The sequence below is a fragment of the Melopsittacus undulatus genome, chromosome 1 (genome assembly GCF_012275295.1).
Source record: "Melopsittacus undulatus isolate bMelUnd1 chromosome 1, bMelUnd1.mat.Z, whole genome shotgun sequence".
Classification (NCBI taxonomy): domain Eukaryota; kingdom Metazoa; phylum Chordata; class Aves; order Psittaciformes; family Psittaculidae; genus Melopsittacus; species Melopsittacus undulatus.
The window spans coordinates 152107074-152124596 of NC_047527.1; the positions used below are offsets into that span (position 1 = coordinate 152107074).

The 17523-nt window shown below is 37.2% G+C and overlaps 1 protein-coding gene across 1 annotated transcript in view; it reads right to left on the reverse strand.

Moving 5' to 3' along the window:
- The window catches only part of ULK4 (unc-51 like kinase 4), a 118241-nt gene that overhangs the window by 52705 nt on the left and 48013 nt on the right, over positions 1 to 17523 (reverse strand). Inside the window, exons 23-28 of the mRNA XM_034060710.1 lie at positions 16257 to 16384; positions 14087 to 14220; positions 10500 to 10621; positions 10124 to 10180; positions 6563 to 6614; positions 6377 to 6471 (exon numbers count right to left, since the gene is read on the reverse strand). Of these exons, the coding sequence (XP_033916601.1) occupies positions 6377 to 6471; positions 6563 to 6614; positions 10124 to 10180; positions 10500 to 10621; positions 14087 to 14220; positions 16257 to 16384 (588 nt within the window). The remainder of the gene's footprint in view (positions 1 to 6376; positions 6472 to 6562; positions 6615 to 10123; positions 10181 to 10499; positions 10622 to 14086; positions 14221 to 16256; positions 16385 to 17523) is intronic.

Consider the following 17523-nt stretch of genomic DNA (forward strand, 5'->3'; position numbering starts at 1 on the left):
CTGAATTCTACAAATCAATTATGCTGTATGAAAAGGCACTTGTTTAGCTTAAAGCAGCTAACTTGATATCCACTTAATCTTGTTTTACGTAAACCACAAATAATTATTGCCAATTAGTCTTTTCCATGCCATTCATAATTCTATACTGCCTTTAGTTTCCAAGCTGAAGATTTTATCCTTCAGTCTCTCCTCACATCATTGAGCTCTGCTTTTTCTTGTAAAGCTTCATTCCCTTTGAATGACCACAACTGCATTGAGTATTCAAGGCTTGAGGGCACCAGGGACTTACCAGGGTGTAGTGATGTTCTCTGCTTTTCTGCCTGATCTTTTACCAGTCATTTCTAATAACCTCATCTTTCTGATTACTGCTGAGTATAAAGCTATCATTTCCACAGAAAAATTATGCTCACAGATCCCCAGAACAGTTAAAATAGTTTACAGCTTGACACTGCATATGCACAGTTGGAATGATTTTCCCCATGTGTGTCACTTGACATTTATCAGTATTGAATTATATGTCATTATATTGTCCTTTCACTCAATACCTTGAAACCTGCTGCAACTCTTCTGTCAGTTTTAATTTTCACTACCATGAATAAATTCGTGTCATCAGTCAGTTCTGTCACCTACATATTCATTCCCTTTTCTGGATTAGTTATAAATAGTACATGTTGCAACACAGATCTTTGGGAGGCACAATTCTTAATATACTCGGCTTTTTAAACTGATCTCTAGTCTGTACTTTGTAAATCCTAACTAGTTAGAAGTTGATCTGTCAGGGGGTAAGAGGAAGGGCCACTGATGGATTTGAAGACTCTTTGCTGTATGATTTTGTCAAAACCACTTTGGAAATTCAAGTATACTGTCCAAAAGCAGAACATCTGTCTCCATAACATCCACTGACTACTAGTGAGGGACAGTGCCCAGCAAAAGCTGTACTCACTTTTCTACAGTATTATATAATTTACAAAAATCAGATCTTTTGAAAGCAAGGTATAATTCTTACAGCAATTCTTAAGCAAAGCCTGTATGTTACTTTAACCCACAAAAGAGAAAAAGAAACAAGCCACGGTTTCAGAGTATTCACCAGCTATTAGAAGGGGTTTGAAAGACAACTATAACTTCAGTCCTTCTCTGCTTGTCTCCACTGTTCAGAAGATGTCAGACACAAAGCCTGCATCCTAAATATGTGTCTGCTTTGTTAGAAAGAAGCAAGCATTGCCTCAGCTTTACTTTACCTCACCAAGCCGAGGCCAAGCTTCACAAGTGCCCACTAAAAAGCAGTTGTAACACTGCAAGGGCTCAGTGGAAGGATCCAATACACTAAATCCCAGGCAAGCCAAGGTAACCCCAAAATGGTGATGGAGAACTGAACTTCCATTCACTTGTGCTAGTTGGCAAGGATGTATTCAGCTATTCAACATATACATGCAACTACCATGTATTAATGAACTAGCATATAAGCAAAGTAAATCTATTTGTTATCCCCTACAATTTATGCTATGTCTGTATGGATAGGTTAACAGCCTTCTCAAGGCCGCATAGCTTACCTTTATACAGCTAACGTTCCCAACCTAAAAAAATCTCTCTTGATTAAAACTGAGTTTTAGAGCTCTTCCAATCGATGCTTAAGGCCAAAGTCTTGACATTTGGTCTCACACTGGGCAGACAGAAGAAGTAAGCAGGTTTAAAATCTGCTCCAAAACTGTTTGTGAACAACCCTGTTGTCAAGTGAAAATCAGACCCCAGAATTAAACTTACATAAAGAAACTATGCCATCCATTCCATACAGCTATCATAACCAAAGCCCACTAATTTATTTAAGAGATTTTTCTAGAGATATCTGGTTCTTTTCAATGACAAATACATTCTCCTTATCCACTATTCAAAATAGAACACAACAAAGCAAAGACCTGCAGCTCCCAAACCCTTTTTCCAGTCACATATAAGACCCACAACATCCAACATCACCTTGACATTTATTCTCATTATAATTCCACAAAGTCATTGCTGGAAGTGACCATGGAATTAAGATCATGCTGCCTTCATATTCCTTAAAGAATCTGTTGGAGGCACAGCATGCTTCTCAGTGTTTTAATATTGCCAGTAATCTCTCAGAATGTCATAGAAAAAGAAATACCCTAATACATGTTAGAATGAATTTGGGAGAAGGATGACATTTCTGTATTTTTTGGGGGGAAAGTCTTAAGAACCTCAGCATCTTCACTGGGATGCTGGTTTTTTCCCCTCTGGGAAGAGACAGCACTGATCAACTGACTCAATATGTCAATTAGTGCAGAACTGGTTTCACAAAAATAAGTCTCCTGTCATGTGGATTAGCCTAATGGACAGAAAGCCACACAGGGTATAGAATTTCAATCTGCTTCCAAAGGGGAAGCAACTGAAGAAATGCTCTACAAGATGTTTATACAGTCATATCCTACACTGACGAAATCAAGGTGTCAGTGGTTAGATCAGAAGAGCCTGTGGATGAAGAACACCACTGATGCTCAATCAAGAAAAGATGAAGATGAGCAGAAAAAAACCCCACTTACAGAAGTTTCTATTCTTCTGTTGCCATCTTTGGTGAAAATAGCTCTTATATTGTCAACCAGCAGATTTCCATGTCATACTGCTTTTCCCTTGACTTCCCATCAAGCAACTCATCATGTTCAGAGTGCTTTTATTTTAGCTGTGTTTAAAAGTAAGTTTTAAAACCTTGAGGAGGACAATCATTGCTGACAGCTTCTGGCTCAACTAGAGAACTTTCATGCTTTGAGTAAAAGATCATCTATGCAGTACACAGATCATTTTTGAGAGCTAGTTAGAGTATAGAAAGGACTCCCACAGGAAGTGCCTGCCATCATGAACCTCATCCCTGTTCAAAGTGCTTTGAATCAGCCTATGTCCTTTTTCAGGCAAATAAATATATTTAATAGAAAACAAATACAGATGATACAGTCAGCACAGAATTCTTCTAGTTGATTATATCTAAATCTTTACCAAACCTTGAAAATAAATATTATTATAACACTATATGAATTTAATAAGTATTTTCACATTTTAGGTACATGAAGGAAATAGGGAGTTGGACTTGGGTTGAGTTTAAGAAACCAGGAGTTATATAGTCCACTCCAGTCTACGGACTCTCCCTGGTGGCCGTCATCATCAGATCTGCACACCTGAATATCCACAGTTTTGCCAAAATTTGCCATGTCACACTTACCATTCATCTTTCCTTTGTATCTTGTAAATAAAATCTGCATGTAAATGAAATTACTCCTCACTACTGGCTTTCCTTTGAGCACTTTCAATTAATTTCCCTCGATGTTATCACATTCAGCAATACAAAATACAGCTAGTCCCAACAGAAATGAATCTCCTCAATAACTGACTTCAAGTTGATGGTAATCAAAAATTTGATCACAAAACGTCTATTTATTCAATTTTGTTCAGGACACAAAGGCAACTCAAACATGCACTAAAAACCAGAACAAGCAATTCTTTTCTTCTCAAAGAAGAAACTAATTGCTCTTGAATTCTTATTAACTTACGCAATTTCCACTGCAGCCAAAACTAAAACCAGAATCAAACTGAAAACCTCACCAGTTCTGCTTGCTTAATATAACCTCACAGTACCATAGAAACCCAGACTGGTTTGGGTTGTAAGATTATTACAGTCATCCAGTTCTGACCCCTGCCACGGGCAGGGACACCCCACACTAGACCAGGTTGCTCCAAGCCCCTGTGTCCAACCTGGCCTTGAACACTGCCAGGGATGGGGCAGCCACAGCTTCTCTGGGCACCCTGTGCCAGTGCCTCAGCACCCTCACAGGGAACAGCTTCTGCCTTAGATCTAACCTGAACTTCCCCTGTTTCACTTTGAACCCATCACCCCTTGTCCTATCACTGCAGGCCCTGACAAAGAGTAACTTTTTTATTAAGTTCATTGCACTTTATTATAAATGCATTTAATTTCTGATTGGAGAATTTCAAGTAATGTCATAGGTGTAGTGAAAAAAAGGTGCATCCTTTCGAGAGGATGGTTTGGGCCTTCCCCTCACCCCCTCCATAAAATGCTGTTTGTAACCAACTTTGTCTAAATGAGCAATCCAGGCTTTAGAGATCAGCCCAGGACACACATTTCTCTCCAACAAGAGATTTTCCTATTAACCACTGTTACACTTAAATATCGTTCTGGAAGTTCAAACATATCTTGCTTCCACTTTTTAAGAAGACACCAAGATTCTCTGGGCACTGACATTTCTATTCATAGATTCCAGTCATGCCCAGCAAGCAGCAATTAGATCTCCCTTGAGTAACAGCAATTCTAAAAATGGTCTGTATGCATCACAGAAGATGAAGTACCACTTTCCTCTTAAGTAATGTATGCTGTGCATTTGAGTATAATTAGCACACTAGACTTCATAGATAGTATTAAACTAATTACTGTTTGCACCACTAGTGGCAGATGTGCTTAGAGATTATTAATTACAGTGGACAATTTCCTGAATTTTACATACCAAATACAAGGCAATTTCTCCACTTTGTGTCTGAGTGGTTTACACTGTCAGGAGGGCTCTTTTCAATTAGGAAGAACTGTTATTCATGAAAATAAGTCAAATAATAGATTTTATTTTGTCAAAAATATAGCTTGTTCATTGACAAAGTAATTAATAATTACTTGTATTTAATAAATTTCTCTATATTCCTATTCTGAATCAGGGAAACTATTCTACAAAAGTGGTATGTGTCCTATATTTGTGTCCTATATATCCTATATCCTATATGAGTTTCATCTCTGGCTACCTAAGATTAACTGATATGCTGAGATGGATTTTAAACAAACATCTTAAACCTTTCAATGGCTGTGATGAAGTAAACTGTTCCTCAGAAATTTAGGTACTTCAATAAGTCACCTACTGCTACTTAAATGACAGTGGGACAATCATTCCCTGGCTTCAATATAATGTTCTGTTGAATGTGGGGATGGGAGCAGAGGAAGAGCAGTTGTAAAAGGGAGATGTCTCCTTGCAGTTATTTTTCCTGGGAAAACCCATCAGACCATTAAATAGCTAGGGGAGTTTTATTTAATGTGCTGACACAAGGTATTGCAATCTCAGTAAATGCTGATGGGCCTTCATAAAACATGGTACAATTTCTGTCAGTATAAGACACACTGATAACCCACTGAAGTAAAACAATTACTTTTAGAAATGAACAACCATAATACAGTGTTTTGTGAGCTGACAGGCATTGTAGGGAGGTATCAATAGGCATTCATACCTCACCTACATTTGCATTTCTTTCCTAGAACATCATTTGCCATATAACTTTAAAGTGAATTGAACTGCCAGTTCTGTACTATTTCCCCTCTGACTATTAAGTGGTAACATTTTTGTGCAAGACCATTTTCTTGTATACCACTATAGTGTGAGCATAAATGAAAAGAAACATTAAGCTTATTTAAATTCCAATTAATATTTACACTTATTGAGAGTTTAAATACTCAACTAACATACACACCAAATAGGACCCAACTCCTAAAAAACCTTAATTTCTAAGATCACTCATTCCTATCTAGCACAGTCCCTAAGATCACACTTTCCTATGTGTTACAGTTTGCTGATGCCTTTCTTGATTTAAGAGATTTGAATATACCCTTACCCTAATTCCAATGCAAACACATAAATTTCAGTTTTAATTAAATGTTCACCCCAGTAACTATGGGGAGTTAAACTTCTGGTGGGAATTCTGTCACAAAAACACATCAGTACAGGTTACAAGTTGTCAAGCACTGATGCAAACATTCTGACCTCCTCATTTGCTGACAACTGTTTCACAACATAATTGTTCTGCCTCCAGCTCACAGTAAAATCATTTAACCAAAAACTACAAAGAAAACAAATGTTAGTGATGTAAGAAGCTTACAGTATGTGGTTTTGGTCACAGTAATGCAAGTTTTAGCAAGCAACCTGTTATACAAACAGCAAAACACTATTACTTGTTATTGACGATCTCATCAGCAAGGGTATTGATGGAAAAGGATTATCAACCCTCAGAGGTGATCTTTCCAAGCTATGAGGCTGAAGAAAAACTTCTAGAACCACGTGTTGTAAATTTGCATGGAAATCATTTTAAGACCTGCTATTTTGAAACTTGAAGCCCTTTTTATTCTCCCTCTAACTTATCAATTAAATACAGTAAACTGAGTCAGAATGTCTTGCTACTACTTTGAAAATTAGATCTCTCTATAAAGAATAACAGATTTTACTGTCAAATAGATCCACACGACATTTTAAGTCATATTTCATTCTGTTTATCCATGGAATTGGGCCTATTAGCTTGCAAATACTTAATTTGTTGCCAGACTTACAGTCAAGTGATGGGCTGTCAACAAGACAGGATGCTGTGTTATTGCTTCCAAGGTGGATAAAGTAGTTTTAATAAATTCTTCTGATGCAGCTTGTCCTATTGGTAAAAAATCATCATATTTCTTTATAAAATGCAACAGTTAGAATGTCTGCATATAAAAGTACTGCAATATCATCTGTTGCCTTACCTATTGCTCCATCCACGTTCGTTTCTCCTGAATCTATCGATCTGATAAGATTCTATAGAAGAAGCAGCATTTATGTTAAACCACTTTAGAAACAAAAAATAAGAGTAATCACTGTATAATTACAACTTGAAGTTCTGTGTAAGTACAAAATGTTAAAACACCTCCATTAGGAAACACTATCATAATAATTAAGATAAGAAAGACTAAGAGAATCAATGATCTAGCCACTATAATGTGATTTTGCAAGTCTGTAATGCTGCTGGACACTTAAATGCAGAGTACAGTAAGAATTATTACTCTGACTAATGTCAGACACATTAACATTTCCAGCTAAACAGACAGCAATTAAATGTCTTTGTTGTTAACAGAAAACTGTAATTTCTTTGAAGACTATGAACTACCTTGGACATGGCTATGTTAAAATAACTCACAAAGACCAAAGACCCTTCAGAAAATGCAATTTTCTGTTATTTATACCATCTTTTTGATCTTTGTGCATACTACACACACTATGGCTACAATTACAAGCCAGAGGAGACACAAAAATGCATTTTGAGGAAGAGGGATAAATATTCATAATCTGGGTTAAATAAATAGACCCTGTATTCTTTTGTCTTTTAATCTTGATTTCACTCTTTTCCTTTCATTTCTATGCACAGCTGTTTATGTCACAGGGATGCAAAAGACATTCACATTTGCTAAAGAAGGAAAAAAATCTCAGCAGAATTTATAGTATGCTCTTTTTTACTAATGCAGTATTGAATACACAGCGAATTTACCACGGACAAACATCTTTCTCATTTTCAACTTGCACCAAATATCTATTTATTTCTATGATGTAAAGCATTAAGAAAATGATGCTTGCTTTATATTTCCCTATCAATTAATGTTTAGTTATTATACAGTTAGTATACAGTAAGTTTACAGATGTGTCTAGGTGGGTTATCTTCTTCTCAGTATGTAAGAAACACCTGAAAGATCCTTCTCCAATTAAGTTTCACACTTAACCATAGTCCCGAGACCAATTTGGAAAGATCAATATAGTCGGTGCAAAAATTGTTCTGGCTACTAATGCTTATTCCCTTAATTTTGTATTAGAGACACAAGAAGATGTATTTATACAAAACAACAGCTCTCCGGGTGTTTTTAAGCAATGGAACGGAACAGTGTGTGTATTCTGCTACAGGTGAGCCTGCACCCTATGCACTACACTAGGAGCCTACTATTAGCTGTGCCTTTGGGGCACCTAATTATACCTCTATGTAGTTCTATTGCAAGCTGAAAACATGAAAGGACTATCCTGAATCCCTCTCAATTTCTTTGCACAACACTACTGAAAATTACAGATGATGGAAATAACTTCAAAGCAGCAAGGAAGAAAAACACCAATCTCAATGAACAACAGCTACAGGAAAATTTCTCTTTTCCTTCCAGATCCCAAGCACATCTTTCTGCCCCTAATCATTCTCTTATTGCTAAGAGTAAGATTTCTGAATAAATCAGAAAAGGAAGAAAGAAAGGAAGACTGACTTGCTAAAGTCTGAGAGATCTCAATTGCAGCACACTACTCTGAAAAAGGACAACCTAATGATCAAATGTCCCTTTCTGGGTATCAGTGGGAATGTGGTTAAACACAGAATTCCAGAATTGGAATTGCCTGACAGAATGGATAGTTAGTCTTCCAGAATTGATTCTATTAGTCATATCATAACACAGTTATATTAAATGGATTCAAATTTGATATTAATTTTTCAGATATATTACTTTTCAAGCAGATATATTCCCTTTTTCATGCATAATTTGAAATAGTACATGTAAGCTCCTGAACTGTCTTGTTTGATGGAGACAGAAGGCAGGATCAACTGGCTGTGGCCAATGGGATGAGGTTCAACAAGGCGAAGTGCTACACTCAGTCCAGCACTTGAGCACAACCACCCCATGTAATGCTCCAAGCTTGGGCTGGAAACTGTTCATGGGAAAGGCCCTGGGGGTGCTGATTGATGGAGCTGAACATGAGCAGCTTGTACCCAGGCAGCCAAGAAGCCCCCAGCATCCTGGCCTGTATCAGCACCAATGCAGCAGCAGGGCCAGGGCAGTGACCATCCCCCTGTGCTGGGCATTGATGAGGCTGCACCTTGGATCCTTTGTTCAGCTCTGAGCCCCTCACTACAAGAGGGATTGAGGTGCTGGAGCAGGGCCAGAGAAGGGCAATGGAGCTGGTGCAGGGCCTGGAGCACAAGAGAGATGGGGAACGACTGAGGGACCTGGGGGGTTCAGATGGAGAAAAGAAGGCTCAGGGGGGACCTGATGGCTCAGGGCAGGGCTGCAGTCACCGGCACTGCAAGTGTTCACACACTGTGGAGATGAAGCCTCAGTGCCATGGGTTAGTGGTGGCCTTGGCAGTGCTGGGGAACGGTTGGGCTGGATGGGCTTAAAGGGCTTTTCCAACCTGGTTGGTTCTATGGCTCTATGATTTTAAGATGGACAAAATAGTCATTAAAGCAATCTTCTCCTCCCTGATCTGAAACAAAAGCTGTTGTAGTATAAATAGTCTGACTTCCTTAGTCAGTAGTTCAAGCAAGCTGGAGTAACAAACATCAAAATATAACTTACATGGGAGCTGGTCTGTTTTGGCTATATTGGTGACAAAGAATTTCACTTTCTAGAAGGTTGATCAGAAACCATTCATAAATCTACAGCCTAATTACATATGCTTCAAGGAGAGGAAGAGCTTTGCAATTCAATATTGGCAGCTGAAAAATGTTTTTAGTTGTCCTAATGCTAACTTTTTATACAAACATTTTAGTAGACTCAAATTAAACCCATATTTTCTTGGAATCAAGAGGCAAATAAGAAAGAAAAGTGAATGTGAACAGTAAACTTTAATCCAGCTGCTTGTGGCAAAGCATTTCTTCATGCTGTTGTGGAAGCAAATACCCAGCTGGCATTTAGGAATCCTTATACTTAAAAGTACTAGCTTAACTCTGATACACAATTTTAGAACTTATTTTTCTCATTTAGCAGAAACAACTGTTTTCCTATGAGGAAACTGCATTACAACAGTAATAGTGTATTTCTGCTATCCCATGGCACAGTTAGTTTTCTATTGCTGATGTCATAAATAGGTTGTAGATGACAGCATGAAACAAACAGCTCTGCAGCTTACACTAGTCAGCTTTTCATCAATTAAATACAGTGTAAAAGTGCTGAAGAGGAAAAAAGTGACAAAAGGAAAGAATTTCTAAAAATATAGATTAGATTATAATTTATCTTCCTTTTCTACTCATAATAAACTAGCATAAAGTTCTACAACTTGAACACCAGACAGAGCATTTTCCCTTTGACCCAATAGATCACTACAGAAAATCTTTTCTAATACACAGTTTTTAATATAATCAAAGCTTAAATTTTATATTCAGAATCAAGTTATCTCTCCAATTTATAAATCTAATGGAACTTTATTACGTTAAGATTTAATGTAATTTTGTTACATTAAAATAATTCCCCCAATGTTATGTGCATGTGTATTTTGTAAACAAGATTTAACTTAGCTATACTCACAAGTAAGGTCCCATAGTCGAAAAGAAACTCTTCTGTAACTATCTGAGGACGAAATATCTGTTTGGATTTAGCAAAAGTTGAGAAAAAAATGCATTAAATGTATATCTTATGACCAGAATAAGTAAAATCTCTATTTCACAGCCATGTTAAAAAAAGAGGACAAAATATGTATTTGCTTCTATCATTGGAGCTGTCTTGTAATGTGCTAAAACAAGGCTTACATCTTTAACATTGTGGTATAGCTGGAATACTCAAAATATCCAGACATTAATAAAAGCTCTATTTTATCCATTCTGATCATGACCAGCACAAATTAGATTTTTGGAAACTGCAAGAATTTGTCCTGTGTTTAACAATTTTTGGAAGAAAGATCTACCTGGGATGTCACAAGATGCAGCACTACAGGCATCATTGGGAGGCACATCTTCAGCTGTTTGACCTGAACTGTTGATGGGTGTTTCCGTCCAGAGACATTAGTTAAGGCACTGAGAATGTCACCTATAGAAAATAACATTTGAGACTGATGTGATGTAATTGCTTTACTAAACAACAGTAAATGACATATAAAGCAGCTCTATTCCAGTATCCTCTGTTCAATCTGGTCTCCTCCCTCCTGCTGAAGGTAGTGTTCATGTGACTGCATGATAAATCAGGCTGATGCAGCACTTTCTCCCAGCTCAGTGCTCAGCCAGGCCAGTTTCCTGCTCTGGCTACAGAGGCACGCATACAAATGTGACCTCTGGCAAAAGGTGAGGATAGAAGCATCAGCAGGTGCAGAAGCAAAGACGGAAATCCCTCTTGGCAGGGTGAACATACACTGGCTTTAGATAGCTACATATGCATGGAGTTATATTCTTGAAATTCTATGAATGCAATTCTATTTCCAGTGAAAAAAAAAACAAATTTCTCATGACATTCCAGCGGAGCAATAGCTGAATTCATCATGATTAGGGGGTGACATTACCCTCAAGCAGTATGCTTTTTCCTGCAGCATAGTACTAGTGGAAGAAAGACACAGGCATCCTCCCCCCCCCCCCCAAAAGATCCCTCCATCAGCCATGCACACATACATTGTCATAGAATCATAAAATGGCTTGGGTTAGAAAGGACCTTAAGATCACCCAGTTCCAACCCCCTGCCATGGGCAGGGACACCTCACTTTAGACCAGGTTGCTTCAAGCCCCCTCCAACCTGGCCTTGAACGCTGGCAGGGCTGAAGCATTCGCAACTTCCTTGGGCACTCTCATACACAGGATTAACAATAATGCAAGTGACCTAAAGCAACCTGTATTCTCATCTTCTCATAAAAGAGATAGCAGCAGGTCAATAAGAGAACTTATTTGCCTCCATAGCAAACCTCCAACAAAATAATGAGAGAACAAAATTTTAATTGCATTAGTGAAAATTATACTTCAAACTTCAGAAGAAACATACAAAAAAATCAAGGAACATTACACTGAGTTTGTGTTAATACTGTCCCAAAAAAGCAAGACTATGCTAAGTTTGTGATACATTGTCCCAGAAAAGCAAGACTATGCATGGAATAAAGAACAGAAGCAGCAGGAGAGAACTCACAGCTCATATGCAAAGAAGGAAATTCTGTCCCTATAGCCTGAAAATATTAAAAGCCAAATCCTGTCTTGAGGACATTTACTGTATTTTTACCCTAATGAGAGCTGCACAAAAGTGTAAAAAGGAAGTCACAGAGACATTATACAAATAAAGAATATGATTCAGTATTTTATATTATTTTTATGCCAGAAAAGGCCCTTCCTTTCCAAGTATGCCACACTTTATTCATGTTGAATAATACCAATGCTTTTTTCTGCTCCCATGGAGTTCAGTTTTCAGCACAAGCAGGAATGGCAGATCCTGGCACTAAAATAGATTATAAAAATATCTAGCCTGGAAGATTTGATTTGCTTTATAATATACTGCTCAAGAAAAAAGAAAGCATTGCCTACAACTTTCCAAATACATAAACCAAAAGATTGATTTTTCATCAACACATTTGTGTTTGAATTACTCATAAGACTGTAATTCAGTAAGACCTCTCTGTGACTAGCAACAAAGAATTTGCTGAACAGTCTCCCTTCAAGTCCTATATAATCATCACATTTGCCAATTTTGCAGTTGATAGATAGGGTTACTTTAATTTTCAGTATGATTTAAGCAAATTATACCTGCTTCCTAGAAGAGATTAAATAATATAAAAGCAGAAATACAATTACTTTCTTACCTACAAGTGAACACTTTAAAAATTATCCACAAGATTAACAATTTATTTCATGTGTTTCAATGTATCTTTAGGGCTCCTTTCTACAATTTGTGAATCTATTTGGGTTATAGCTACATCTGGTGGAAGAAGATGGGAGCAGTAAGGAGCTTATATAATTGCATATCAAAAAAGCCAGCTAGGATTAATTCTAAACCAACAGTTAAACTGCTTTAACTGCTTCAGTTTGCAGATCTGTTTTTTTTCTTAGGAGCCTAGAGCTTTTACGCCCTCAAGCAGAACATGTTCCTTTATCATACTCAGAACAATAAAATGCCTTCTGACAAATGTGCACAAACATGGACAGATAACTTAATCTTAATAAAAGCAATAAACACACAAATCTAGCTTGAAAAGGAAAATAAAGTGTAAAGATTATGCTTGGTATAGCAGCTGTCAACAGTGCATTGAAACTGTGCATCAGGAGTAAAAATCGCAGCAGAATATAAACTAAAGCAATTGATGTATTAGGTATTATAATGATAGTATAATAATGAATACTTGATGGTCAGTACTTCCAGATTCTGAGGATATATCAGGGCCTACTCTATTAGCTGCATATAGTACATACAGAGAGCAGGAGGTGAATTTGTGCCTCAAAAGTTTATAGTGTGAGACTTTCAAGTCACGAAATATAACCAATATGCAAACCTTCTACTTGGGTAGAAAAAAGGGATCAGGTGTTTGCAGCAAGGCAAAAATTTGCATTGATATAGCAAGTAAAGTTGCTTTTAAAATAGCAGCATGACATTTAGGTCTCCTGACCTTTGCAGTGCTACCACTTCCTTTTCAATATTCTAGTGACGATGTAGAGAAGACGAAAAATAAAACAGGTATCATCTCATTGGAAAATAATTTCATGAAGAAAATGTTTTATCATTCAATGACAAAGCACATACAATCAGAGGTGGTTTTGCTCCATTTCTTTTCTTGAATACTCCCAGCAATTCCTTCCTTGTCTCCTGTTTAGCCTTCTTACTCTATTCTATTGGACACCTCACCAACCAAAAGTTTTAATTAGAATTTTAATGGTGATTCAGATTGGTCACACTGATCTCATAATTTCTGTTTAATTCCTTCTTGTCTCTTCCTTTCCTTGCCTCCATCCCTCCTCCCCCTCCACCCTTCCCTCCACTCAGTTTCATCCCTTCTTTCCCACCTCTTTACTTCCCTTTTTTCCAACCCTCTCTTTCCTTCCCCTCTCTCCCGTTCTCCCATTTCCCCTCCTCCTTCTTACCTTTCCTCCCTAAACTTATTTCCTTCCATCTTTCTTTTCTTCTTTTGTTCACTCCTAATAATTTTTTTCCAAACAAAGGCACTGGAATGGGTTGCCCAGGGAAGATGTGAATGCTCCATCCCTGGTGGTGTTCAAGGCCAGGTTGGACAGAGCCTTGGGTGACATGGTTTAGTGTGAGGTGCCCTGCCCATGGCAGAGGGCTGGAACCGGGTGATCTTAAGGGCCTTTCCAATCCAAACCATTCTGTGATTCTATGATTAATATAGAAAATCGTGCATTCCAGTACAGATTATCTGATCATGCCATAACTAAAAAGTTCATGAAGCTGGTAACATGCAAACTTCACAGAATCAGATTAATACAGTCTTTCCAGCTGTATATGGTAAGAGGTATTTGTTTCTTGAGGGAGCAATCAAAGGCAAGATTTGTTTAGTTAACCATGTGAATTTACCTAGAATTCCTGGCAGCTGCTGCACAATGTGATAGATGAGAAGATCCAGGCATTTTGACAGGTATTCACTGCTGCTTTGCTGCTCTTTTCCTGGCGTGGTCTTTCTGCTGTCTCTTTCAATATACATCACGAGTCTATATTGAAGCAAGTACAAAACATTACCTCTCATTATAAAAAACATGGCACTTTATCTCCAAAATACTACTGACCCAGACATTTACAGCACCTGCGGTTACAATCAGGACAATGCATTTGGTCTGGCTCTGTAATTTTGTTGGAATTTTAGACTTGTTTTCAAGTAAATTAATTTTAAATATAACAACAAATGATTGAGTCGATGAACAAGAGGAAAGAAACTCTTAAGCTATGATAGGTGCATTTCTATTAGTTTAGATGAATATATGATGCTAACGTAAGGAGCAAGTCTCTCTGCAGACTTGGAGACTAGGCCAAGATGTGCAATATAAGCAAAAGACTAAAGGCATTAATTCTCAACATGTAAGAATTCCAAAAGCTAAAGTAATTTATGTCAAAGTAACAAGAGACAGCTTTCAGTCAAGAAAAGTCATTCATACATACATAAATAATACTCCAGGCTATCAAAATGTTAGCACTAGTTGAAATGGCCACATTGAAAGAGACAGAAGTCCACACTAACTTTATATCCTTTATTTAGAAATCTGGCATTTCTAAAGGCAAATTCAGTGCTTATATTCTAACTGCTAAGTGCTGGGTAGCTGTGCCATCCCGCAGAACTACGGTAACTGATTTATTAGCCATTGGCTAACTTACAAGAGCTTGCTTTAATAATACACCTGTAACAGAATGCTCCAGGCAATATTTTAAAACACTCATTTGAATAGACAGAAGGGCCACACTTCCCTTTAGGGGAATAATATTGTCATCTTTGTTTCACATTTGAACTCCCTGGAGGGCCTGTGCAAAGAATCAGCTGCTGGAGAGTGAAATCCATGCTCTGGATTTTAAGAATGTACTTCAGTATTATCATCTTTTTAAATATCCTTCTTATAATGAATGCTGTTTCATAGAGGTATGAAAACAACTTATTTAAACTGACTCAAGTGTACATAACAAAACTGAGGGACTCACACAATGTTATCCTAGGAAAGCTGTATTTCCATCAAGAAGCCAGTTTACTTCATGAAATAAAAACTACCCAAGAATGTATTTTTGCAGGATTAGGTCTCTAAACAATGCATGACTGTTATGGAATACCACAACTCACCTTGTTCTTCCAGAACAATGCTGTAAAGATAGAGATAAATCAGAAGACTCCCTTTCACTTCTGCAATAGCCCTGACACAACACATTCAGTTGCACCTCCCAGAGATTATGGAGGCATCTTTTTCTTGCAGTCTTTGCAAACTGCCTTAAATTACAAGGAATTTTGGTTTGTCTGGTAGAAGAGAACTACTTCAAAATCTGACATCACACTTCAAACAGCATCTTCCTTAAAAGAGTTTTAAATGTCTTTAATATAAAAAAGTTGGATGTTTTAAATTTAAGTGGTCTAAATCCCTCTAGCCTTTCCAGACAACCAAGTAGTTTTTACTCAGAAACTCTTTAACTTTGAACAAAAACTTGACAAAACATCAGAGTTTTTACATTTGGGGTTTTTTCTTCCAGAAAACACTTCCATCATTTAGTAATCATCCAACTCTATATGGAAATATGTTTAGATCTGTTTATGTTTTACTTAAAATAGGCTGGATAGAGTTCAACATGAATGGTTCTATTGCTGAGAGGGGGTCATTTTTTCAAAGCATGTTTTAGTTAATCACATTTGAGAAGCATACAAAGTTCATTTATTCTGAGAAAGATAAAAAGTTTATGTAACCTCATGAATTCTCTCTTTTTGCCTTACCCAAAGCAAAATCTGCTCCTTCTAATGCTTACTAAGACCACAAGTTACTTTAAAAGACTCTCCCAGTAAGATAGTGGCTTCCCTTTGTGAATAATCATCACCTGATGCCCCCAAACAACAGAGAACACTCTTTTCTTGATAGCCTCATGAATAAAAGGCTTCATATTACACAGAAGAGTTCACTGCTAAAACACTGGCTCAAAAATATCACCCCTTTTAAAGTATTTCAGGTATGAGTACAAAAATACATATTACATCTCTAATCATCTTCTGTTACTACCTTACCTTGCTTGACAAGTGAGTAGCAATGTCTCCCTGTTATTAATGAGAACTTGTAGCAGGACCAGAAAGGCTTTTGCTCGAATAAAAGTTGAAGGGCTTTCAAGTAAACGAGTAATTGTAGTCACAAAATCCTTGGTGGAAATAAACACAAGGACGCTAACATTATTTTATGGTAAAAGGTTACTTATGCTGTATTTTAACACTGCATACATGTAAAATTTGCTCATTTCCATGTGTTTTATATCAGTAATTTAATTTTCATGTCACTCATTGAAAAAAACCCAAAGAAATAAAAGCTCACCCCAGCCTGTTATCTGACCTCTGATAGAACCTAACTGCATTTGAAAAGTTGAATGAGTAGTTTTCACTCACTCAAAGTGAATTCTTGGCAGCCAAACAAAAGTATTTAGCAGTGGTTTGGAGTTTTCTTTATCTACTGCTGTAATGTGGCAAAGATTTCGGATTGTTGAGGTTTTTTTCCACACTTTATTTTAAAAACATCATTTCAGCTTTATTTGTTTTCAAGACAAGAAACTAAAACAGAAAGGCTTGGTATCAGAGAGGGACAAAAACCAGCCCCTACAGAACTGCATTGCTCTTTTGCTTTTGGCTTTCACTTTGTATCTGGTTTCACCACTGTTCATGAATGGAGTAGAAAACAAGGGTAGCCTGAAGTCTTGTAAGCTAAGGGAGTTTCAAGATAACATATAGAAAGTTAAATGATCTCCATCTTGAATTTATATCCTTAAGCATCTTTTGATATACTGGTTTGAAGCCGTACAAAAAAGCTAATCACAACCTTGTCACTACCTCCAGCATAATGCTGAGGTCCTTCTGCCTCTTATAGCATACAAAAATGCTATAGGAGGCAAAATGATATGTAGGCCAACACTAGCCTCTTGGTTTTGCTTTTCCCTTCTCTCATTAAGGTAGACTTGTGTGACATGCTCATGGAATATTGAAAGGTGCATGGATTATTAAATTCAAGTTTCAGCAAGAAAAAATTATTCCATGCAATGTAATAGGACCTGGCAGTTTTATTCAGAAGCAGGATTATACTTTTGGATCCTATTCAAGAAAACTAGAAATCTGTTTTCTGCTTCCAAAATCTTAAACTATAATTTAAGCAAAATAGATCTCTCTCTCAACTAAAACTATCTCAACTGAATCCTAAAAGCTTGTTACAGATAAGATCTAGTTGGCGACCGGTTACAGGTGGTGTAGGGCCTGTTTAATATCTTCATTGATGATCTTGGATGAGGAGACTGAG